Here is a 26,663-nt window from a genome sequence, read left to right on the forward strand (position 1 = left end):
CAATTAGATTGCATGTTTCCTAACCATGAATCCATATAATTATTTTGTTGCAGTGCAAGGAGCTACTTATAGCACCAAGAATGCTAACTGCGCTACCCTCATGTGACTGGCGATATTTCATGTCCGTGTGTTTATATGTGCTGCCATTTCTGCGACAGGTGGGTAAACTCAAGTCTACCATTCAGTCCCCTGAGAACTTTTTTTCAGCTTCGGAGTTTGACGAGGTCTTTTTACAGAGTGGGATTTCTCTACAGGAAGCGACAAGATTCTTCCAGGAGCAGCACCTTGTCACAGTAACAGTGAGAGAAGAGCATGATGGGATTTCTCAGTCTGATGTGTGGCGGGGAAGTAAGATGTGGAAGTCAAGGTTTCAAAAGGTGTTCAAATGATCAAAATAAAGAATAAGATGACTGAATTCAGTTGAAATAGTTTGATTTTAGTCAACATTTTTGTGTGATGAAAATATTTGCAAAAGCTGCTCTGGCCAGTATCTTCCCTTCTGGTTTAGATTTGTGTACTAGCAGACAGCATGAAATATTTAAAAATACCAATGCTACTAACAAAAAGTGGAGACTTCTTCCAAATAAAGAGGCAAAAACTAAACACTGGGTACATATACATGGCAAAAAAAACAAAAAAACAAAAAAGAACCCAAACCTCTGCAAACCCAAGCCTGTGCAAGTGTGAAAAATCAGAAAGAAATCAGATTACTCTTATCAGATATAATTGTTCACATGGCATTTCAATAATCTGATTACTCCAGAAATCCGATAACAATCAAATTTTTGATGTGTTTGTAAACATAACCACTGATAATCTGAGGTAAGAGAATTATATCCATGGGTTTCAGAATGATGAGAACTGTTACCATAGTGATTAAGAATTTAAAGCAAAATTTTATATTTTTGAACAGGAAAAAGCTATGGAAGCTAAAAACCATGAACAGATTACGCTGTCGATAAAACGAGGATATCCTGGCTGAAACACCTTCCTCATACTAGAGATAAGCCAATGGATTGACAAAAAAAAAAAGAAACTGAGAAATGATTTGTTAAAAAGTAGGCTCCTAAGGATAGGCTGGAGCACAAGAATCCCACACACAGATATACAATCCAAACTCGGCACAGAAATCCCATTAGACTTATCTGGCAGACATGTGTGTGTCTGACCTGTCATTGAGGCAGCAGTAGATGATGGGGTTGTACATGGTGGAGCTCATGGCCAGCCACATGATGAACAGATAGACTTGTTGGATGTAGCGCTCCTCAAACATGTCTGGGAAAAACTGGTGCAACAGGAAATACACGTGGTATGGTAACCAGCAGATGGCGAACGTGCACACGACTACAATCATCATCTTCACCACCTGAGGAAGGGCAAAACAAAGGAGGTATAAAGTTAAACAGTGTGGGCTTACAGTGGTGTGTTGTAGGAGATATGATGTCAGATGGTTATCGGTAAGCAATTTCAGCTATGGTCTGCAACAGAGGAGTATTGCAATTAAATTTACCATTTCAGGGAAGACTGAGATCTAAACTGAAAAGAAGAATCCAATGAATTCAGAACATATTTGCCCTACAGGTAGTGGTGGAAAGTTTAAGTAGTGAAGTACTTAAGTACAAATTTTATGTATCTGTATGTTACTTTAGTAAATTTTAAAGTAGATAGTTTTAACTTTCTATTGCACTACATTTTTTAAATGGACTGAAAAGTAAGTACTTTTTATTGTTTTGAGACCTGCTGAAAAGGCTGAGGTTTTCATAATTTGAACAAACAAAAATATGCAAATGAAAACAGAACAAAACATGGATACAATTGTTTCTGTTGAAGAAAATTCTGTATCAATCACTACATTTGAAGCCCTATAAGAATAATGTGCAAAACACTTTTAATTTTTATTCTTTAAGTACATTTTTAAAGGGGTACTTTAATATTTTAAGTCAATTTTTGTGGTGATACTTTTACTTATTTCTTTGCTCCGGTATATGTACTTTTACTTAAGTAATAAAATTGAGTACTTTTTCCACCACTGCCTACAGGTACACTGCTTTTCTATAAAATGACAGGACAGTTGCTCTTTGCAGAGGACATTATTAATTATTGCAGTCTTTGTGATTTGATAACTGTGCGAACATAAAATGCAATTTCAATTCATATACAACATATTGTGCAGCTGCGATTATACACAGGAGAAAAGGCAGTCAAGCAAAACAGTTCTGAGCCTTTGAAAGTATGGAATCTATGATCCGAGACAAAGGAACATACACTGCTTACACACACTTATTGCACACCTGGGAAGTAATCAGAGGGGACAGCTCTCTCTACAGTCTGGCAAATCCATTTAAGCAACCTCCAAGCATGACATAACAGCATCAACAGGAAGGCAAATGGAAGTAGACAAAACATGTAAAGTAACAAGGACAACTGTATGACAAAAATAAATGTTTAGAACATAGAGTTTTGAGCAGTAAGTAAAGTTAGGTGAGCTATTGTATTGGCCATCAAAGAAGAAATACTGTGGGATTTTGTGGGGTTTAAAATGAATAGTTTTGTCTGTAGGATAAAAAGAGAGAACGAGAGAAAAAAATAACAAACAAAATAAACAAAATATTAAATTATATAGTCCATTACTTATAGCATATGCTGTGGTAGCAAAGATGAATGCATAAGATGAAAGTCTTCAAGTGGGCATGGTTTATTTACCCAAAACATTGGTAAATAAACTTTTTTTTTTTCTTTGTATTTTCTTCAACCTTACAGATTAACCGAGTAATGCACAGAAAGGATGATCTGCATGGTTTGGATGCTACTCATTCATATATCTACAACACAGATCTACAACACTATCCTCAGACCCAAAACAGACAGGAACAAAGAGAACAATACAGGTTGAATAGGGTTGTTAAGGCTGAAACTGGAGACAATAGCTCTTTACAGTTTCAGTGTGGTTAAGTCCTCCCTTCAGACAGACATAAGGCAGTGTCCACCAGCAATCTGACTAGAACTGAAGAAGCAGCTTGGATGAGCAGTGAAACGTCTTCACTCCTACAATGATTTGTCCAGTTGACAGATTTAAATTTTGTCTCTTACTATGTTCTCTTTGATAGCAATACAAACATTGCAGAATAATAATTCTGCATTTTCTCTCTTTCTCTTGTAATAATAAGAGAAAGAGAGAAAATGCTAATTTATATTGCGATCTATCGGCTCTAAAACCTGGTTTGGTTTTCATCTCAGTGCATACAGTTTATAAATTATATAAGAGGAAACCAGAACCTCTGCTGCTACAGAGAACATCACAGGGAAGTTAAGCAGTTCCAAGAAGCAATGCATTATGTACAGATCATTCATTAGTCATTACTTTTTCAGTTTATGCATGTTTTTGTCTGCCATTCAGAGCCAAAAAATCACTTAGTGGGGACAAATCTTTAACAAGAGAGTCCCAAGTAAGTTCCTTCCAGCACACTATACAGTCAAATGGTTTTGTATAAAGATATTGATGGAGAGAGGCTGTTGAATCCATACTCAGTACAATATGGTGCCAAGCGATAGCTCTGACTGCTAACGAGCTATAACGTCTTCAGTCTCTCCATTTACACCAATTTTAGACATTATATTACTATTACTTTTTCATACTATAACTATTACTACTTCTTTTAAATTGTTTTCTGAGCTTGCAACCTCTCCTAAAAAGAACTGTGTCACGTGATAATGTCTCTTGCCTTTGTTCCCAGAAGCACTTGCTAAATCATGACATGAGCTGTAAGGTAAGCTGTTGAAAACCTCTTGCGTAAGCCTCCGCTGCCATCTTTCGTGTCAGCCCCAAAATATATCTCATTACTGGATAAATTTGGCAAGCCCACCTAGGTTTCACTATACCAGTTGTGAGCATCAATATCTCTCTTCCTTTGCCCCCAGTGTCATGAAAGATAAATGGTATGATGTGATGCATTCAAGGTGATTGCACCTCCCCTTCCCCAATAATAAAAGAGGAGCTATACATCCACATAACAGCCTGGGTCCTGTTTGAAGTGCAGTGTTTGAGATGTAAATGTGAAGCAAAAAAGGTGTCATTATAGTGACCATAGATTGTAGAGGTGTAGGTGCTGGACATGGGCAGGGTATTTGATGTAAAGGAAAACTCATTAAACCAAGGGGTGGTGTCATTTCAGTAAATATTAAATAAAAGGAGAAATACATTGGGGTTGTTAGGTTGTGTTATGAAAAGAAAAAAATTATAATAATAATTCGTGCTTGGAGGAGTAATGGCCTATGGTTCATCCTAATCCAAAAGTTGACAGTACAATCCAGACTCTGTGCATGTTGTTAGTGTATTTTTGTATAAGACACTGTCGTTTGTGTTTTTTGTGTGTCTTTGTTGTGATGCTGTTTAGTCAGTGGACTTGTTTCTTTTATTTAGCAACATTTAAAATGTACAACACATGATCTGTTATAGATTACAACTACAGACAAAAGCACTTCTTTAATACTGAACACAGCAACAAATTCACATGATTGAAAAGTTATATATAATTGTGCACCTTTAACATCTAAACAACATCTAAAGCCTGATGTGATTATAAACAATAACAACCATCTCTAGATTTTGTTCAGACTATGGTGGAACATTTCTATACGAATATTTTATTCTCATATAATATGGTATATAGTGTTTTTAGGGGGCTATCATACTCTCCTGCATTAAAGAGTGACTCTAATCAAATACCACCTGAAGAAAGTGGAGACATCATTAGTGGACACACACAGAATCTAGAGGGTTGTGGTGCTGGACAGTTGTATTTGATGTGGAGGTCATCTCATTAAGCCAAGAGTCTGGGCATAAGGTACAGCTACAGCCAGATCAAGGACACCTGTCATCGATATAGGCGAGATGAGACCATTGAGAATATGATCAGGTTTCTGCTGTACATGGTTTGTATTAGATTGCAACCAGTTTTCAAACAGGAAAATATGAGCAGAAAGCAGAACTGAGTGTTAAACAAAGAACACATCTGCCTCATAGATTTAAAGGTGCTGTAAATAATTTTTACTGTTGAGCTGATCTAATTCCTTGTAAACAGTTTTACATTGGACTGACGTTATTCCTCACTTACCTTATGCTCCTAATTATTCACCACACAACGAGTTTATAAGCACCAGAGTGGAGATTTGACGTTACAGCTGATAGCAACTAGCATGCTAACATGTGCTTCCATGATATAAATTGTAGTTTAAAATGATAAAATTCAATGTACATAAACAAGACCCAAGGTGTAGGCTGTGCAAAGAGGCCCCTGAGTCAATCCAGTACATAAATGCAGGGTGTAAGATGCTGGCAGGGAAAGCATACATGGAGCGGCATAACCAAGTGGCGGCATAGTGTACAGAAACATCTGTGCAGAGTATGGACTGGAGACCCTGAAGTCAAGGTGGGAAACACCTCCAAATATAGTGGAGAATGATCGAGCCAAGATCCTGTGGGACTTCCAGATACAGATTGACAGAATAGTTATGGTGAACCAACTGGCGTATAACAGAGCAGAGCCGTTGTGGTGGACATCGCAGTAACAAGTGATGGGAACATCAGAAAAAAGGAACATGAGAAACTAGAGAAATACAAGGGGCTCAAAGAAGAGCTGGAGAAGGCCTGGGAGGTGAAGGTATCAGTGGTGCCCATGGTCATCGGAGTGGCTACAGCAGATCCCAGGAAAAACATCAAACATCTCAGTCCAGAAAAACGCAGTACTAGGAACAGTAAAGATACTGCACAGAACCCTCACGCTCCCAGGCCTGTTGTAAAGGACTCAAGCTTGGAAAAGAAAAGATGAGACCACAGGCAGAGGGTGAGAATGAGATTTTTTATTTATATATAAAAGCATGATCTAAAATGCTTCTTAAATTATGTCAGATACTAATTAGGTCTTTTAAAAGTTTACTTGAGTACAACTTTGGCAACAATTAATTATTAGGTATGTAACAATACTTTTACTTGAGTAGAAGTTGTCTGTGCTTTTTCGAAAAACTATGAAAACCTATACCTCACACATACAGCTGAAACCAAAAGTTGACATACACTATATAAAAAAGATACATATGCCTTTTTTCCCCCCCTCACTGTGTGACATGAAATCAGACTAAACTTTTCCTGTTTTAGGTCAGTTAGGATTGCCAAAATTATTTCTATTTGCTAAATGTCAGAATAATGAGAGAAGATTTTTTTTTTTTTTTTGAGAATTTTTCATTACTTTCTTCAAAGTCAAAAGTTTACATACAGTTAAATGACCCTGTATTTAAACAATTTGGGAAAACCCAGATGATGATGTCATGTCTTTGGAAGCTTCTGTTTCTGGTTTATTGTCAACATTTGAGTTAATTAGAGAGACACATTAGAGACACCTTTGGATGTATCTGAAGGCACACCTGAAACACACTGCTTCTTTGTTTAACATCATGGGAAAGTAAAAAAAAATCTGCCAAGATATCAAGAAGAGAATTGTGGACTTCCAGGTGCAATTTCCAGATGTCTGAAGGTGCCACATTCACCTGTTCAAACAGTTTTATGCAAGTATAAAGACCATGGGAATGTCCAGCCATCACACCACTCAGTAAGGAGACAGGTTCTGAGTCTCAGACATGAACGTGCTTTGGGCTGAAATCTGCATATCAACCCAAGAACAGAAGAAAAAGACGTTGTGAAGATGCTGCTGAAGCTGGTAAGAGTGTGTCATGATCCACAGTGAAACAAGTACTGTACCGACATGGGCTGAAAGGCCACTCTGCCAGGAAGAAGCCATTACTCCAAAAGAAACATAACAAGCCAGATTACAGTTTGCACATGCACACAGGGACAAAGACTGTAATTTTTGGAGACATGTCCTGTGATCTGATGAAACTAAAATTGAACTGTTTGGCCATAATGAGCATCATTACATTTGGAGGAATAAGGGGGAAGATTGTAAATCTGAGATCGCTATCCCAACTGTAAAATACGGGAGTGGCAGCATCATGTTGTGTGGTTGTTTTGCTGCAGGAGGGACTGGTGCACTTCACAAAACAGATGGCATCATGAGGAAAGAACATTATGTGGAAATAATGAAGCAACATCTCAAGACATCATCCAGGAAGTTAAAGTTTGGGTGTTAATGGATCTTCCAAATGGACAATGACCTGAAGCATACTGCAAAACTGATTACAAAGTGACTTAACGATAACAAAGTCAATATTTTGGAGGTTCCATCACAAGCCCTGGTCTCAATCCTATTGAAAATGTATAGGCAGACCTGAAAAGGCTCAGTTGGCTTGACTCAGTTACACCAATTCTGTCAGAAGGAATGGGCCATAATTTCTGCCAACTATTGTGATAAGCTTGTGGAAGGATATGCACAATGTTTGACCCAAGTCATACAGTTTAAAGGCAATGGGACCAAATATTAATGAAATGTATGTAAACTTCTGACTTTGAAGAAAGTAATGAAAAATTATTTTAAAAAATCCTTCTCTCATTATTCTGGCATTTAGCAACTAGAAATTATTTTGGTAATAATAATTTACCTAAAATGGGAAAAGTTTAGTTTGATTTCATGTCAGACAGTGAGAGAGAAAAAAAAGTGTATGGTTTTTTTTATACTGTATGTAAACTTATGGTTTCAACTGTACTTATTCTCAAAATGAAACTAAAATCTAATAATCTAAAACATATGTCTCTAGCTTAGTCTATCTTGGGGCAATAGCTTTGGAGTTCGACTATGCCTTTCACTTCATCGTGGCAATTGGATCCCACATGTTCCCTTTCATTTTTTAAGGATTTCAAAAACACAGCTCTAAATAAACACCAAACATTCGATTTCCACATGACGACAATTATTAGCTTACTGAACCTCATTTTGAATATATCCACAGGCTTCTAAGGATGTCGCATATAGTTGGACAATGTTATGGAAATCCGGTTTAGTACAGGGGAATGCTATTATTGAAACCAGTGACATAACATGATGGAATGATGGCAAAACAGGGCACTGACACTATATTCATATATTCATTTTAAGGTGGCTTTTCTGGTTAAGGATATGGTACTACTTGGCCAACAATCTTTCCCATGGCATTAAATCAATCTATTTTCATGGAAACAAGCAGATGATGGGTTGTTATAGTTCAGATCTGTGGAGAGACAACCCCACTCACAGGTATTTTAGCACAATAAACATCTGGAATTGAATTGATTTGGTATGGTCCTATCTGATTTAACCCTAGAATAGTCCCATTAGAAATTTGGTTTAATACTTGGAAATCTTTACTTTGGTGGAACTTGGTGTGCAAATTTTGTCAATAGTCACTGGTCAAACTAATAATAACCAGCAACACCTGTAGCGTCACAGACAAGACTAGACAGATACTTCTGTAAGAATGAAGTTATTTTGTCAGCACTTGACAGGAGTGGCACAGGAGTGAGAGGAAACAATGCCATCCTAATATTAATACATACAATTAAGATTGTATGTGTACTCAATTATAGCAATAAGAGTTAACGTTTTTGATAGATCATGTCAATTAAAAACAGGTACTATTTATTTAAGAAAAACAAAACAAAAAACTTATGTTTTCTTACTCCTGTTATCCATATTTTATTACTGTTCTATTTGCTTTTCAAATGTGTTTTTATATTGTATTATTAGTATTAAAAGTAATTTTCCTCTCTGATCAATCATTCAACCTTACTATTAACATTGTTTTGGCAAATTCATATCTTTGGATGTTTTGTAGCTGTCATGGCTCCTGTTGTGCCATGTTTTTTTTAATTTTTTTTTATTAGTAACTAATGTTGTTTCTGTTTTTGGAGGCGACCCAGATGCACACCTATAAAAGTGACCTACACTTCCTACACCCTGTTGCTGCTCCTTTGGCTCAAATCCACCTCAGCCGCCACAACACACTTCAGCGCAATTTGCACATATTTATTGTAACTAAATGCTCCAGCAGAGAACTTTAACCTTTTTAAGCCGTGCCACCTTCCTCGCTAAAATTACACGGGGCAGACTGTAACACAAGCACACAATTTTTACACCAATATAGTTGTTCTCTCTCCTATTCCCCAGGCTTTTTAGGCATAATCCCCTTCACATCAGATAAGCCTGTATTGTTTTGGCAGGACTCACCTTGCGCTTGGCAGTCAGTTGCTCCTTGTACCGGTCTGAGGAATCTCCTGGGATCTCACTGGCCCACAAAGACAGGCCCACCACCAGATAAGCACAGCCCATCACCAGCAGTGGCAGAAAGTAGATCAGGATAGCCACACACACATAGTACCTGCAATAAATGGAGAAGAAAAGTCTATTAAGGACATAAGGGTAATGAAGTGTAGATCAAAATCACTACTCTGCAAGTTCCAAGTCAGTAAGTGAAAACAAGTGGGAGGTGGTAGAAGCAGTAAAAACACTTAAAGGTGCACTATGTAACTTTTCTAGTGAAGGTTATACACCACCTGCTTGTTTCAGTGTAGATGTTATTGCTTTGCCTCGAGTGTTTGACAGTATGAAGCCATAGTATGTTGCATTTTAGGCTAAAATAAATACACATCATTGAATTTTGGATCCTTTTATTGCACTGAAAAACATGCATCCTAACTCAGAGCAGGCTTGCATCTCCACAAACGTGACCTCCTCCTGCTGGTTTCCATGGAAATGTTATTCTTTTGGCTCTACTATTCCACAGTATGGCATACAACTATGCATGGAGAACAGTCACAATAGTCACAATCACAATGGAAAGTGTTATGTAGCATTTTTGACCAATAAAACTTGTTAAATAATACATGCAAGATATGTTTAATACCATACTGTGGAACATCCCAGGCAAAGAACTTCTCTTTAGAAACAAGCGGTGGTCGTCCACTCCATAAGAAAAGTAACATAATGCACATTTAAGTGAAGAATGCTGATGGGGCTTATTTTATTGTTTTATTATCGGTTTTGACCAACTTTTTAGTCCTCAGAGAATTCTTCGTAATTTGAAGTGGGTTATAAATAAAATGAATAGTTATTATTACCAAAACAACAGTGCGCACATCATTTTCAATGGCAGTAACGCTTATTCAGATTCTGACATGACATTTATTCAAACAAATCTTAGAATAAAATAATAGAATAGTAGGCTCTTAATATAGGGACACAATTTTAACTCAAAGGCATAATTCACCCTGCAGATAGAACTAAAGCACTAAGAGATGAATGTGTAAAAATCTATTTCCTCACACTCCAGGGGGGTTGTGCCTCAGAGTGTATGTCCAATAAACTTCACATAGCCATATAGTTGGTTCCAGTTTGTGAGAAAGATAATATTAAGGCTGTGTTGGTAAATGGTCACATTTTATATAGTGCTTTTCCACCTTTTTGGCACTCAAATCTCTTTACATCAAGGAACCACTCACCCACACACACATACACCAGTGTACGCAGACAATAACAGCATTCATCTGTGAGAGCTGGAATTGCACCGCCAACCTGTGGGTCAATAGATCTGACCTCTCTAATGAGGGTTATATTGAGAGCAGGATTTGAACTGTTAACCTTAGGATCAGAGGACAAACAGAACAACCAACTGAGATACTGTTGGCCCTGTTTTTGTCTATATAGTTATTTTGGCCTGTTAAGATTCCACAGAGCACCTGGTTGTTATTTGATCAGCCTGGTGTTCTGGTTCATAGTGATGTTGCTTTGTCTTGAATGTTCCACAGTACAGCATTACACTTACCTATATTGCAGTTGCTCAGTTAATGTCTTACGTTTTTCCAGGTAACCAATAGCATCACCATCATTTTCCTCTACAAAAGTTACATAGAGCACCTTTAATCCATATTTGTAGTTTGCTCAAATAAAACACTTCATTAACTTCACACACACACACAAAATAATAATAATTTGAACTTCACAACTTACACAGAATGACTTCAGGCCATGTCATTTACACTGTGTATCCAACTTCTTAAAAGTCAGTGTGCCGAGCAAATCGCACCAAATTAAAAGGACCACTAAAACGTAATGAAATACTCATTTGTGAAAGTCAATCACCATTTACCTAATTTCAATGTTATCCTCAGACCTCTCCTCTTCTCATCCTGTCCCTTCAGCCGTTCATTTACAGTTCACCGTTAAATTTGAACTAGCACTCTGCATATTTTGCTAATTATCTGCTTCATCAGATTAATTCAGCCTTAAATGTCCAATCTTATTTGCATATAGCCTCTCTAGCTGCAGTGTGATAATGCTTTACAAAGTAGACAATGTCCATTAAATCCTCCACATGCACATAGTACAAGTGCTCAGGGAGATCAAAGCTGCTCATAGGGATAGTGTGTTAGCCCAGTGTGGACCAATTCTCGTTTAATTAAGCACAATTATGTAAATCCAGTACCTGCACACAATGGAAATATTACAGATTTAACACATATTAAATGAAATAAACACACGCTTAAATTAACACTGACTTTTATCTTTTGATTAGGGTTTTTAATTAAACCTTTTCTAGTACCATAATGCCTTTCATTTAATGTCATTGTTAGTAGTGTTTAAGCTGTGTCATGTTCCCTTTTGTATCACACCTAGAACCACCTAAGAAATATTTTGTCAGTACCTACAGAACTAAATCATGTCCATAGCCTGTATGTACAAATGGACATAGCTAACCTGTTAGCCGCCACGTTCCATATAGGAAGTGACCATGGGAGCGCTTCCGGCTCCATCGACTCCAATTCACTTTCTATTGAAAAACTGTCACCCCTGTTTCCGTAAATGTTGCTGTCAAGCTCGACATTTCCTTCAGCAGTCTCACAGGATTACTCAGTCCACTTCTTTATATAGTCTATGATCTGGTTTTAAAGATAAGATAAGATATGCCTTTATTAGTCCCACAGTGGGGAAATTCCAGTATTGCACCGCACAGTTCAAAAACAGCAGGAAAATGGTAACATGCAATAAAACAAGCTGAGGGGCGCAGCCTAATTCTTGTTAATTTGTCAATGTTGTGTTTTGTCTAAATTCTTTGAGTTTTATTATATTATTTATAGCATATAATATATTTATTTTATTATTATTATTATTTTTAGTTTTGGTTAGGCATGAAAAAAAATCCCTGATATATAGTGATGATATTTTCATTTTCTAAGCTTTCCCAATCTCTGTGTGCCTGTGTGTCATTCACAGTTTGTATTATATCTCAGGTGAATCCATTCAGCAGCCTGAAGTACAACTTTGAGTCAATTTGTGGGTCTGGACTAAATTCAAAAGTATTCATGTCAAATATCAGTTATCGACCCCGTCAGCAAAGTATCAGATATTGGTATCGACTGAAACTGTATGGACAATAATCAGCGCAGCCATAATAGGATTACATAATAATAAAAGAACAAGGACTAACCCAAAGGAGGTAAAAATGTGAATACTCTCAGTTAAACTAATAGTTAATGTCTTGTTTTATGTATTTCCCCTCATCTTATTTAATCAGTCAGATTTCGAAACATTTGAAATAAAGCTCCATGTGAGATTGCAACTAAACCAGAACACATCTCCATCAAAGTCAAATCCAAGACTAATCCGAGACTTTAAACCGGAACTCTAAACCTCACATTTAAGCCACTGGATCTTTTACAATATCCACATGAGTTTTTCATCTTTATGCGTGATCAGGTCTAATCTAATCGGTCTAATTAATCTCTAAGTGCAGTATGGCGCTATAATGAACCACTGTTAAGCCCCACAGAGGAACAGGGAGCATGCTCAAGTCTTCTTTCACAGTGGAGCCGTAGAAAATCGATTGAGAGCAAACAGAAGATGCACTAGAGCCCATATAGGAGCACAGAGCTTACAGAGACTCTTATGGATAATCCCTCTGTGGAAGCTCAAGGCACACAGCAGTCACTGAAGAGGAATGGTTTATTGTTTGGACCTGAAATGTCTAATGTGAAAAAAACTTTGAGAATGTCATATGCTAATGTGTATCTACTTTTCAAAACTCTTTGTGCTGTGCTTCCTCTGAAAGGTTTTGCTTCACTGAGCTCATCTCAAGTAGCATGCTCAGTTTCTAGTGGATAGTGCAGTGTCCCCAAATAAGATCACATACACCAAATCAGTTTTTCCACTGTTTCTGCAAGACCTTTAAATCTAACTAAATTATTAACTCACACAGGTTTGGAAATGTTATTGGTATCACCTCTTTGCACACCTGACAAAGAAGTGGCTGACCTTTAAAGATATTACACAAAAATGGATTCTTGGTTCCATGTTATAATGTTGTTACCGCCTCAAAATCATATCTGGAGGTGTCTGGAGGTTTGAGTAATCCTTTGTCTTTACTCTGCCTACATCTCCAAAGCTCAAAACGCTCTGTTCCACCAGCTTTTGTTCAGTAGAGATGGGCAATTCCAGGGGTCAAATCATCCAAATGACTCTAGTGAAAGTGTATGGACTAAAAACACAGTGAAGCACTTCCTGTATTACCACATGACATCACGAGGTGCAACAGTGTGCTTTCTGTTTGAGAAAAGAACTCCCAAATATACAGGGTTTGTGTGTTAAACGTGTGAATGAAACAAAACTCCAGGTATGTTTTTGAGGAGGAAACATTAGGAGAGGAACTTAATAACATAGATCAGAAAATAGAGTAGTATGGGCCCTTTAAACACATTTGTACTCATGAAACTACTATATTATAATATCGTTCCCTCAGCAAAAACATGCCTAAAGAGATTGTAGATGCCATCAATGCATGTTTCAGTAATTTTATACGTTGTCCCACATAACAATTCTCCATAAATATACAAAAAACGATGCAAAACTGTACACAGCAACTTGACAAACCTGATACGACGTGCAGTAGTTTTATTACTGTGGGATGCACGCTGATTGTGTTGTGATAGCGCTCTGAAGGGGGAGTAAATTAGCACGGGCAGCAAAGGGAGGAGAGACTGATAGAGTGATAAAGTTAAAACATGTTAATGCATTGTTTTGGGCGAATATAGCATTTTCAAAACAATAAAAGGTAACATAGTGATCTAAATGTATTATGTGTTACCAGTTAATACCCTAAGTAAAATTGATGGAGGGTGGGAGAGTCTAAAGGGAGTGGGTAAGAATGTATGTGCTTATAATGGTATATGTGACCCTAGGTCTTTTTAATTTATTTGTGGCCAATGGAGCTATACACATTTTATCTGCTTTCCTGGAATTTACACCAACCTGCATTAATGCTATAACCTGGAACCAGCATCTCTCCTATGATTTTTGTCTTGATTAATGTTGTTTTGCACTGTCACTGTTCAAATATAATATATCAAATCAGAATATGTGACTAATTTTGTAAGAACTGTAGTCTACACCAGTGTTTCGCAACCAGGGGTACGGGACCGGGGCTACATATGCACTAATTTTAAAATAAGGTGAAATTTAATATACAATCTGAGTTTGGATTTTGGACATCACAATCTTATCTACAATAGATCCTCACATACTGTCCAGTTTGCAGTAAAAAAAAGAAATGAAAGACTTTCTTCCAGATTGAACATCAATATAATTAAAATAAGAAAATATAATAGCTATTATTGGCAATATGGAACTATAGTAAACAGATGTATTTGCTTAGTACCAGAGTTAAGGGGTGAGATAAAGCTAAGTGGTCGATGCAAATAATTTTCAACCAGTGTGCCGGGGAACACTAGTGTGCCTTGAGGTACTGTCACAAGTACCTTGAAAAAAATCTATTGAAAACGTTCTGAATCAGAATGACATGGATTTAAGTGAGTAATTTTACCATTTCACAATGTCCTGAGTCAACTTGTGATCCTGGATAGTATTAAAAGACCAGTGTGTTGTTTACACGCACCTTGACATGTTCTGAAACATGAAAAGGTGCGTGTAAACAACACACTGGTCTGTTAAAAAATACTTTTATTTGAGAAATACTTGGATATTATTGGTATTTATGTTTGGTTATTTATTCTTATTTTTATGTGATGAACTAAACATGGGCAATACCTATATAGCAGCCAAAATAGGATGGGGGGTATAACCCCTGGCCATAGCATCAGAACTCCTATTATGAAGAAAAGACCAAAAACAAGTTTCTACCATAACTGTGAAATAAACCTTATTGACAGTCACGTGATGAATGTGTGAATGATGTCCTAAACCGATAGCTATAGGCCTGGAGACAGAGTTAAAACATACACAGGGGAGATGCAGGAACAAGGACACCTAAACCCAACCTAATTTGGACAAACACTTTTGAAACCCCAGCTGCATTCCTTTAGGTCCACTGCTGTAAAAGTTATTATTAAACACCTGAGCAGAACTATGGATTCCCAATGGAAGCCTTAAATGTGAAAATAAGTGCTTTGGGCTTTTGTGTATGAGAAAGATGTGAGAGCTTTATTTAGCAAAAGTTTGATCAACTTGCTTTCCTGTTGTGATGCTTTGAATTTGCTTTTCCAAACTGTCATAATAATAACTGAACCAAAAAATACATAAATAAACACAATAATCAAACTTCAAAAACAAACAAAAGGAAATTTTGGCACATTTCAGATGCACTTTTATTGCATAGACCAGTGTTTTTCAACCTTTTTTAAGTGACAGCACACTTTTTTGCTTAAAAAGATTCCACGGCACACCACAAAGAAAACTCTTACCAAATCACAACTTTGAGAAAACACAAAGTTAAATAAAATATATTTAAAAAAGAATATTTGTTTGGAAATAATATTGGAAGACCAAAATGAACATCTTTTTAAGTACTGCTATTATCCAAAATGCTGAGAAAGTAATTGCAAATGTACATGGTAGGGTTCAAGGGCAATTTGAAGTGGCTGTTTTGATGTTTGTTAAATACATGCACATTTGTAAGAGTCTTCTTAATAGGACAGAAGGAGGATGAAAAAAATGACTGCTCATTCACAGCTGTCATCTGCTATGAAATCAGTGGTAGCCAGAATGATAATCGAATGCATCACACTGAATGCATTTGTGTATTTAGCACTAATGGCCAGGATACATTTACACAAAATGGAGTGTGAGAATGGGATCACAGAAACATTCTGCTGGAACATCTTTGGTACTGGCACAGACTGGCTGCTTTGTTTGGCTGCTAAGTTTATCACAAGCAACAATCGGGAAATTCCAACATGTTGGAGCCTCACAATTTGTAGTTTTGGATCTGTGACCTGACAAATAACCATAAAATAATTGGCTTGGGCTCATGAGGGTGATGCTGCGACATAATGAGGGCCACCACAAATAATCACTTCTGAGCGCTGACCCTGAAATTGTCCATCATCTGCAGAAGGCCCACGGTGCCATTAGTCATCTCCAAGATGTTCATTCTGATGTGGTCTCTAAGCTACTGTATGGATCTGACACCTGGACTCCCTCCTCGACGCCACCCACTCGCTCGCCTCACTGTGCATTTGACAGGATGTGCCTTTGAAACATACTCTGCATACTGTTTCACTATGACACCAATGATGAAATGAGTTTATGCATAAGCACTTTGCACCACGGCCATTTCCACTGTTATGAAGAGAGGTAGACTGCTGTATAGTCCTGGCCAAATAAGCCCCAATATGTAACATCATAAACATCACCTGTAATGTTAAAGTCTGTTCAAGTGTGTAGTCTCTGATGCCGTTTATACAATAGAGCTGCAGGAATTTCTCAGCTTGTGAATGGAACTATTTAACTGTTTTGAGACATAGTTGGAGTTGACTTCCAGACTATCCTTCGTCAGCATGCTCTCAGCCCTAGTGAGCAGTCCATTGTCTGAAAGTGCCAGCAGAGAGTGGTTCTGATTGTGCTGGAGCAGTGGATACATATGCATGTGCAGTGTGCTGATTTTATACTCACACTGCAATCAGACAGATTCAAGAGCTGTTTCTGGGCAGAGCACAGACCAACAGAGGAGAATGGAAGGCCAAAATCAAAACTGTTCAAATTTTGACAGAAGCATTATAACAAATAGTTATATCTGTTCATTGTTAATTCGTTGACTAAAATATTTTGTCAATGACATATTTTTGCTATAGGTACATAATAAAAATAACCAAAGTAACTAAACTAAAACTTAAATTACAGATATATTGTATAAAAATAAATAAATAAATAAATAAAAATACTACTACTACTACTACTACTACTACTACTACTACTACTACTACTACTACTACTACTACTACTACTAATAATAATAATAATAATAATAATAATATATTCATGCTTTACAAAGGCTAAATAAGATGTAATTATTATAAAGTGGTACTGGGTATTCTTCAGTATCGGTACTGGTTCTCAGTGGAGTGAGCAGATTCCTTGTATAAGTCCATGTGTGTATACGATCTATACTCTGTGATATATGGCCACTGTCAGAGCACTATATTTATCCTGGGATTATCCTAGGCACATAATGCTACATCTGCACTGGAGCTCAGAGCCAGCACTGCCCACGTTTCAGTCTGAGCGCGTTTTGTTCCGTCGACAGCAGCAGGTGGTCTGAGAGCTTGCCACCTGATCATTTCACACACCATTCTCAGTTCTTCTCCAAATACAATGAACAGCTGCAGGCAGAGCTCTAAACAACAATAAAACGTTCAACCTAACCCCAAATGGCCAGGAAATCAACATGTTTATGCATAAATCTTGTCTTCATAGAGATGTTAAAGCTTTGCCTGGAATGTTTGACAGTATGGCATTAAACATATCTATTTCTGTGAGCACAAGGAGATGACATCAGTAAGCAATGTAACAGCTCATATTTGTACAGAGGCGATCCCAGTCAAAGTAAGAATACATGTTTCAAGATATTTTTGAAGCAATTAAAAATACCTATAATTAAATAATGCAAGATATAAAAAGGAGGCTGCAATAAAAAAAAACCCAACAACAATCCAACAGGAATTGCCTTTAAATGAGCATTTCTGATACTCATTTAAAGACACATTTTGTAACTTCTCTAATGGGAGTCCACTAGCTGCTCCGTGAAGACGTTACTGCTTTGCCTGGGATGTCCCACAGTATAGCATTAGATGTATCTTTTTTTTATTGCAAATAAGGGATGACTTTCTACACATCTGACCAGTAACTTGGCCTGGCGCCGTCACTTGCTTGTCTCCATGGAGATACAATACGTTAAAAAAAATAAAAAAATAAATAAAATAATAATAATAATAATAATAATAATAATAATTCCTTTAGTCCAGTAACAGTCTGGGGATTCTTTTTTGTTCAGAATTGATTTGAAGACAACACTATTTGCAGTATGATATCACACGCTAGAGTGTGAGAGTCAGACATGTCGATAGTGAGTTAAACATACCTGGGGGAAAGAGCAGCTGTGCACCGTGGACGATCTAAAGCCACTATAGCATGTTTTGATGAATCTGGGAGCTGTATTGATTTTTTATTAGGTAGCCATGTGTTTTGCAAGGAGCTCAGCAGGACACTGGAGGAGGCTGTGTATTATACCACAGCTCAATAATCACAAAATATTTTATAACAGGTTTCAGAACAGCCAACAGGTCATTCTCACACTTATAACACAGATCTGATTTTGATTGTACAGTTGTTTTTAATGATTCTAGCCCTTGCTGAGGGTTCCTGAATCAGGTGTGAAAAACTGGTGGTTATCCCACACCATACTTGGCATTTTAAGTAGAGCATGACAAGCGAGCTCATAATCAAAACCAAAACAGTGAAAAAACAGATTAAACCAAGACTAATGGGCTCGACACACTCGAGGCACTGATAAACTGCAGAGTTGAGTGGCAGTTTTACTAGACGCTCTGTATTGTAGACATTGTGTGTTTCTTACTATTTTGATTGGCTGTGAAATTTGAGGGAATTCTCAGGTTTTAAAATACTAGCATTAGTGAAACAGGCCTAAAAGGTTTTTGCTCTGACTGAATTAATCATGCTGATTCTACTTCACTTTAAAAGGAAAAGACAACCCTAGGTTGGAAAGCAACAGCTTTCTTTGACAAATCAATTATGAGGAAAATCAGGCACGTTTTTCTCCATGTTGATTTAGAATTGGACTATTCTCATGTCAGCTCTTTGCTCTGACACAGAAATTTGCACTGATTGGCTATAGTGTAGGTGACAGTGACAAATGTTGAACATTTTTCATCTTTTGTCACATTATGGCATCGTTGGCTCACATGCTTGGGCACATCGACATGCACAAGTGGGACAATTTCATGGGCATTACTTCCACTTGTCACCTAGCTGACTGGAGACAGGCGATTTTCACATTGTTTTGCAAGTTTCATTGGGAATGACTGGAGAAGGACTTTGCCCATTGTGTGCTGAGCCCATTAATCAGAGCAGATCTCAACCTGATCTAAGTGACAAAGGCTTGGTCTCAGTATTTACACGTGTTTGTTTTAGGTCCTGTGAAAAAAACAAAAAACAAAACAAAGCACCATGTAAAATCCAGGCAAAGAATGGGGAGAATATTGATGTTATCATATGGAGATGTTGACTTGGCTTGGTCAAATTGAAGTCCTGGTTTAGTCCTGCTCTACTTCAGAGTTTGGATTTAGTCCCAGTTTTGTCCCAATTTTGATGTGTTTTTAATTTTAGTCATTCTTTGAATGTGGCTTTCTGAAGAGAGTGGCTGGATTATTAGCTGAACTCCTAAAGAGACACATTTCTGACCGCAGGGGACGTGCACAATCAAGGCTTTGAGTTCAAAGTCTGACTTCATCATGGGTTTGAAGTTTTTTCACACCTGCTGTTTCTTGGCATTTCTGATGCTCATTAATCCCAATTATTTGCCAGGCAAATCCAGAATGATAATGTATTTTTTATACAGAGGCATATCAGTCTGGCCACCACTCCCTCCATCGCACCTCCAGCCAGATTGAGACAGTACTGTGTAATCAGTGTAGTTAGTTTTGTTTTTTTTTCAAGAGAAGCTGGTCATCTATCATTTAGAAAAAAATCGTATTTCTCTCACTTCACTCATTTATTGTGCAGAAATCTGCAATGTTTTTTCAGTCCCCTGCAATATTTTTTTCCTTTCTTTTTTCCTTGTATGCGACCATATTTGTTTTTATAAAGACAGACCATGCATGTGCCTAATTGGCTAATCCCACCCATCTGAACTCAAAGTGATACAGCACCTTCATAAAGTTTTGAAGAAGTGTGCATTCTGGATCCCAGGCAAAACAATTATGGTATATATCTCTGCTTCTACAAAAAATGAAGTTGAGCCAAACACACATTGGTTGCCCTGCCTGAATAGCAGAGAACCAATTCTAATTTTGGCCTCAAACTGTGACTTTTTGGTAGATCCACAAAGCTCATCAAATCTGAATAATGGAGTGTCTGTTGGGTTCTGTGTTCACTGTAGTATGACATAATAAGAAATGTGCTATGTCATGGATCAGGGGTGCTCAGACTTTTTCAGTATGTGAGCTACTTTTAAAATGATCGTGTCTGAAATATCTACTACCTAATACAAAAATGTTAAACATATATCTATTTGTAAATGTATTATGAATTCTTACATGTACAGTGCATTTTGATGTACCGTGCACAACGTCATGAGATAATACTGCACAACACAATTGAACTTCCTACATGTTCATAATTACTTGTATGATGATTACTGCACTGAATGGAAGTGAGGGATGCATAGTTCGGGCAGTAGCTTCTGACAGCCAGCCAGGACTAAAATTGCATTTTTCGTTTGAGGTAATCATTATTTGAGCTAATCATGTTGATAATAATAATAATGGCTTACACTTGTAATGCGCTTTACAGGCTTGTCAAAGCCTCTCAAAGCACTACACTATGGTCATTATTCATTCATTTCCACACTTGGTGATGGTAAGCTACTATTGTAGCCACAGCTGCCCTGTGGGCAGACTGACAGACCACCTCCGACCACCTCCGACCACCACCTATCATTCGCACACACACCACTTTCATACTAGGCTTGCTCGGACACAACGACAGAACTTGGTCCGAGCGGGACTCGATCCTCCGACCTTCGGGTTGGGGGACCAACACACTAACCACTGAGCCACTGTCGCCCCGTTGATCATGGTTTTGTCTTTTTTTTATAGCCATAAAAATCATGTTAAACGAAGTATCCATCCGTATTTTTTCTTTGATGCATCGAATAAATGACTGGGAAAATCCCCGCAGCACCCGCGCTCTCATTCGTCACCTTCGAGGGACAACAGAGGCAGATTACCGTAATGCCGGTAAAATATTTAGATGTCTCCGCTTTGAGACGCCGTTTGAATTTACATGAGAGCACAACTAGTTGCGGAGATATGCTGCTGGAAAGTCTGCAACCGCGCTCTATCAGCGACGATAGGATCCGACGCTATAGGGTTAAGTTAACTCGCGCTTGTTTATGCGTGTGCAGTGCCCATGATGTGACCTAGGGTCAGGTGTAATCTGACTGGTTGTCCTGTATATTAGTCATGTGACTGGATGGATGACGGGACGTGATCTACCCAAAATGCCTTCACGATCGACTGGTAGATCGCGATCGACGTATTGAACACCCCTGTCATGGATCATTTGTCTGGGTGCAACAAACATTCAAAGAGGAAAATGAAAAGAAGTTGAGAATTAAATTAGAGAATCCAAAAAGCAATGATCATGTATGTATGTCATTGCTGGAAAAAGGTGAGGCACATTTTATATTGCAGTCAAGGGAGTGACTTCCTTTTGGCAACAGACTTGGATTACAATGGGAGAACTGCAGATTCAGTTCAGTGCTTGCTATGATTAAAATTGTATTAGTTTTGCCATTCAACTCATGGTGAAAGAAACTTGTTGAAAATATGAAATAGAGACACTTAATTTGCAATTACCGGTATTATTTTTATTTATAACCTGCCCAACATGGGCAGATGTGAAACCTGCTCCCCCTCTGCTCTCCTGGCCTTTGTTCAGACTCACCTGTGCTCTCTGGTGTCTTTCTGACGGGCCAAATCTGGCACACTATCAGACAGCAGTATAATAAATAAATAAATAAATAAAGTAGCTATCATCTTGTAGTGATATGTGAAAATACAACAGGGGCATGTCTGTCAGTCTAATTACAGGTGCTTTGCTTTAAAGGTACATTATCTACTCTGCATGATTCCATGAAAATAGAAAGTGAAAACCATACTTGGGAAAATTCTCCATTCTCCGTGGAAGAAATCTTAGGCCATACTGTGGAATACTACAGCCAAATGAACAACATTTCCATGGAAACAAGCAGGAGGAGGCCCTCCTCAAGTAGTGGTCAGGTTTGTGGACATGCAAGCTTTCTCACAATAAGGATGTTCATTCACATTAGCATTTTGTTAATGTGAAGTTACAAGTCCTGTACACTGGTTATAGGTGTTAAGGCTGGATAGAATTTTTACATATTTCAAGAATTACTTTCAATTTGCTTTCCCTGGACAATTGAGCTATGGTGAAAATAATTTCCCTTGTGGATCAATAAAGTAAGTCTAAATATATTTACTTATTCTTGGCAAGGATACTACACCATACCACTAATTGCTATCAAGGCTTCAATATTCACTATTTTGCAATAGTCAATTATCATTAGCCAGCAATGTCTCTTATTGGCTGCATTCCAAACTCCACAAATCTATTTCTCAAACGAGCCTCTAAATGATCCCAGTAAGCAGTAATGCCAGCTGTAAATTTAGTGCGGCATGCCAAATATTGCTTCTCATCAGTGTTCTGTTTTCCAAAACACGCCATAAAACTTGTCGGCACACGTCTTCACTCACTCCCCCCTTTCCAAATTACCCACAATCCATTTGGACAAAGACAGCCAATTTAGCTTCAGTGGGTGTTGTATGATGGAGCAGGTTGCTGACACTGCTTCCATAGGCCCATATTTGAAGCGTTTGTCCCAGTGATAGATGGTAGATGGTGGCTGTGCACTGTCTGGGATCTGTCATATATATAAGCTGAATCAATATGTCACAGAAAAGAGCTTAAGTGACACATAGAACAAGGGATGCTTTCATTTAGGAGACTTGGCTTTGTATACAAGGAATCTGTCACATGATTTTATTTGATTGCAATTCAGGCTCAGGTCTCAGATAGTACGTCTAACACAATTCTATCTAGTAATAGAGCTTTATATGGTGCTTAAAACATAGCCTCACGGTCAGACTGAAAATCTCTGTGGTATCTTTATATATGAGGATTTACAGTCTGGTCACAACCTTCTCTGCTGCTGTGTGATCAGGTTAGCTTATTTCATTGATGGGCATGAGAAGCAAACAGACTCAGATTACAACAAAATCAAACTTCGGTCACCTTTGATTAACAGTGTTTAGTGCTTCGTCCATTGCAGAAGATTGTTTCAATTTTATGTTAGAAATTCTGTCTTTGCGAGATAAGAGCGGATAAAATAAGACATCTTTTCAGTCTTAATAGAAAAAAAAATTATAATGGTAAATAGTAAATCTCCCAAAGAAAGTATTAATTATTAGAATTAGTCATCATTTTCATAATGTGATGTATCTGTGCAGTTTTGGACTGGCAGCCCTTGCAGCCTTGTCTATCGTTCACGCAGAGCTGGTTAGAGAAAAAAGATTGGAAACCACTCATCTAGTTAATGCATGCACGTCTGGGCTACTAAAACCATATGTGTTCATTCATAATCTATAAACCGTAAAACTGAATAATACTTTCTCCTAACAGCTTCAAGCAAAGACATTGAAACTGTTATGGAAGGTTATATTGTAGTTCTTTCATTGCAGTCACTCTCATACCTAGGGCCACTTTTAGCCATATGTACTTATTATATATAGGTTGTAACATTCTCCATGTAGATAGATGAGATTTATGAGTAAAAACCTATGTTTTTGTAAAATTAAAAACAACCAAAATGAAAAAAAACGAAAAAAAAAACCACAGCATGCTTTTATTTTAGTATATTTTTTGGCTAAAAAGCTACATACTGTGACTTTCTATACTATATTATCTAAATTTCTGAATTTATTTTATGGTAAAAGGACAAACGATGCATTTTTTTCTCTCCAAGTGTGACCGGAGGATATAATGAGGGAAAGGTTATTTTTGTGCAAATTTCTTAAGAAATACTTTCTTTCTGCATTAAAAAAGTATACCAGATAGTAAAGTGCAATTGTATTTTCTCCACATGGGTACCACTACTACCATGCAGTCATGTCCTCCCACCTCTTTTCAGTCCCCTACTATATTTCAGAGGTGTTTACAGGCGTAATTAACTTGTAAAGGTGCCTTGATTTTTAGCCCATGTGGGAGTTTTGAGACCTGTGCATTATTAATGAGCATTTTGGCAGAGGGCAGCAGTACTTTTGACTAGAGCTATCCGTGGTTTAGCTAACAGGGCGCCACTTATTGCAGCACCCTGACACACAAGCCAATTTAGTGTGAAAGCTACCTCTGTTATTGCCCCCCAAAGTCCGTGGGCCGGCTGCTAGGTAAACACACGGAGTAGTTTCATTGGCCTTTATTGATTAACTGTTTGTGTGTGTTCCCGGTCATGCCCTCCATGTAGATTAGTTGCCCTCCAGGTAGTTTTAGAGCATCGATTAGCTGTCTTTTAAAGGATAAACAAAATATTAGCCAAACATTGCTAAGACGTTGAAGAATATACTTAAAACTTGTTTGTTTGCTGTGTTGACAGTATAGAATGATGGATATTGAAATAGTGATTGTTGTTTGTTTTAAGGAAGAGCAAAAGAATGACACGTTTCTATCATATTGTCAGGTGGTTTAAGCAGTTGTATTTTTGTAATTGTATTTATTGTTCAAGGCAGCATAGTAAACAGCAGTGGCAAGGTACCTCACAGTGGGAAGGTCCCCGGTTCAAGTCCTGATGTACACTTCTCATCATTTAACATTTAACACATATAGTCAACACAATTAATTCATCCAAAATCTGAACTCCAAATCCCATGTTTTTACTGAAAGAGGATTGCCACAGATGACTGAATCTCGATCTTTATTCAAATCTGAAAAATTACACAGCCCTAGATTGGAGTTTGCATGTTCTCCTTGTGTTTGTGTGGGCTGCTTATCCACCTAATGAGTGCTTTACTATTCAAGTCTATTGCTCTACCAGGAAGTTACGCTTTGAAAATGTCTTGTTCACAGTACAACCATAACTTACCCTATTGTGTTTGACAGTACAAATCTTTACATAAACCCTACATCAATCATCAAACAGGCCAAGCTGAGGGATCTATAAGGTCTTCTGGAGGTCAGGGGTATTTACTTACATCAGTACCTCCAGATGATGGCATTAGCTTCAAAAGTCCTGAGTAAACATATAAATATTGTGCCATATGTGGGAGATGAGAGCCACAAAAGACCAGCAGTATGTGGAAGTGAAGGTTATTTGACATCCTGATGATATGTCCATTTACACATCAGTGCTATTACAATATGAGCTTTTACTTTGTTATACTTTTCCTTGTGTCACAAACAATAACTCTCCAGTGTTAAAGCAGACCTATTACGCACAATCGACTTTGTAGCACGTTTACCCTTATAGTTGTTTCCTCTCACCAGCTACTCAGTCAGAGTTGTATTTGAAGTGATTTGTGCATGTTTGAAAAATCTTTAAGCACTTATTTTCAAGACGCCACGTTGCAGATCAAGCCCTGTTTTCACTGCCACCTGCATACATCTGCTGTGTACTTGTTCTTCAGTTTTATTTTCTTACTCAGTGATACGCACGGGATTCTCCAGTATTGTGTAGTCATGTTGATACAGATGAAAAAAAAAAAAAAATCAGCTGCTCGCTAGTGTGATCTGCAGCTATCCATCGGAGGTGTTGACTCTTTGTTTTGATGACGTTTACGGGGACGTCAGCTCCCATTCAGCAACTGCAGTTTTCTAACTTGTTTCTTTCATTAAATGGTTTTAAATTCCTTTTTAACATTATAATGATCCACAGGTGTCGTACATTATAACTATAGAGCAGACACCAGCACAATAAATTAAATAAAATGGCAACTATGTCATGACTGTTCTGTATAAATCTGGATGTACATTTAAATGACTCGAGCTCGGTGAGTTTGAGTGATGACTTTTTTTCTGTAGAAAATTGTGAAATAGCCACATTTTGACAGAGATGACAATAAAGAATATTTAGTCATACAAAATCTGTATCTAAAATGTTGTTACTTGATTGAAAAACCCAATACCCTCTTTCCTGTAAGCTGTTCAAAATGGATATGTAACATTTTTGTACCTTAAGTCTGACCTTGAGTCAGTTACAATTAGTACAGATCTGAGATAGGGGGTAGGTGAAAACTGACATTTTCTGAGCCTCCAAACCTCAAATGTAGGGCCATGTAGGATAACTCAAACATGCATGAATCTATATACAACTCTGTGTAAGCCACTAAAAAACAACAACATTATATCATGCTTAAAAGCTCCAGTCATTTCCACATAATACACTCCTAATCCTCAAACTTTTAGTACCAATTCCAATTTAAGGCCATTTTCACTCACTCCCTCAGGTGTCATTAAAACATTCATAATTAGTGGACGGTAACCACATTGTGCACATAGCTGCAGCTTTTGTATGCCACATAATGGTTTCCTCTTTGAGAGACAGAGACAGGAGGTTGGGAGCGACAGCGTGGAGCAGAGCCGGCT

At 37.6% G+C, this 26,663-nt stretch overlaps 1 protein-coding gene across 1 annotated transcript in view; it reads right to left on the bottom strand.

Moving 5' to 3' along the window:
* Positions 1 to 26,663, bottom strand: part of tacr1a (tachykinin receptor 1a) — a 59,681-nt gene that overhangs the window by 4,859 nt on the left and 28,159 nt on the right. The window contains exons 3-4 of the mRNA XM_033972840.2: positions 9,153 to 9,303; positions 1,170 to 1,366 (exon numbers count right to left, since the gene is read on the bottom strand). Coding sequence (XP_033828731.2) covers positions 1,170 to 1,366; positions 9,153 to 9,303 — 348 coding nt within the window. The remainder of the gene's footprint in view (positions 1 to 1,169; positions 1,367 to 9,152; positions 9,304 to 26,663) is intronic.

Source organism: Periophthalmus magnuspinnatus, chromosome 9 (assembly GCF_009829125.3).
Source record: "Periophthalmus magnuspinnatus isolate fPerMag1 chromosome 9, fPerMag1.2.pri, whole genome shotgun sequence".
Classification (NCBI taxonomy): Eukaryota; Metazoa; Chordata; class Actinopteri; order Gobiiformes; family Gobiidae; genus Periophthalmus; species Periophthalmus magnuspinnatus.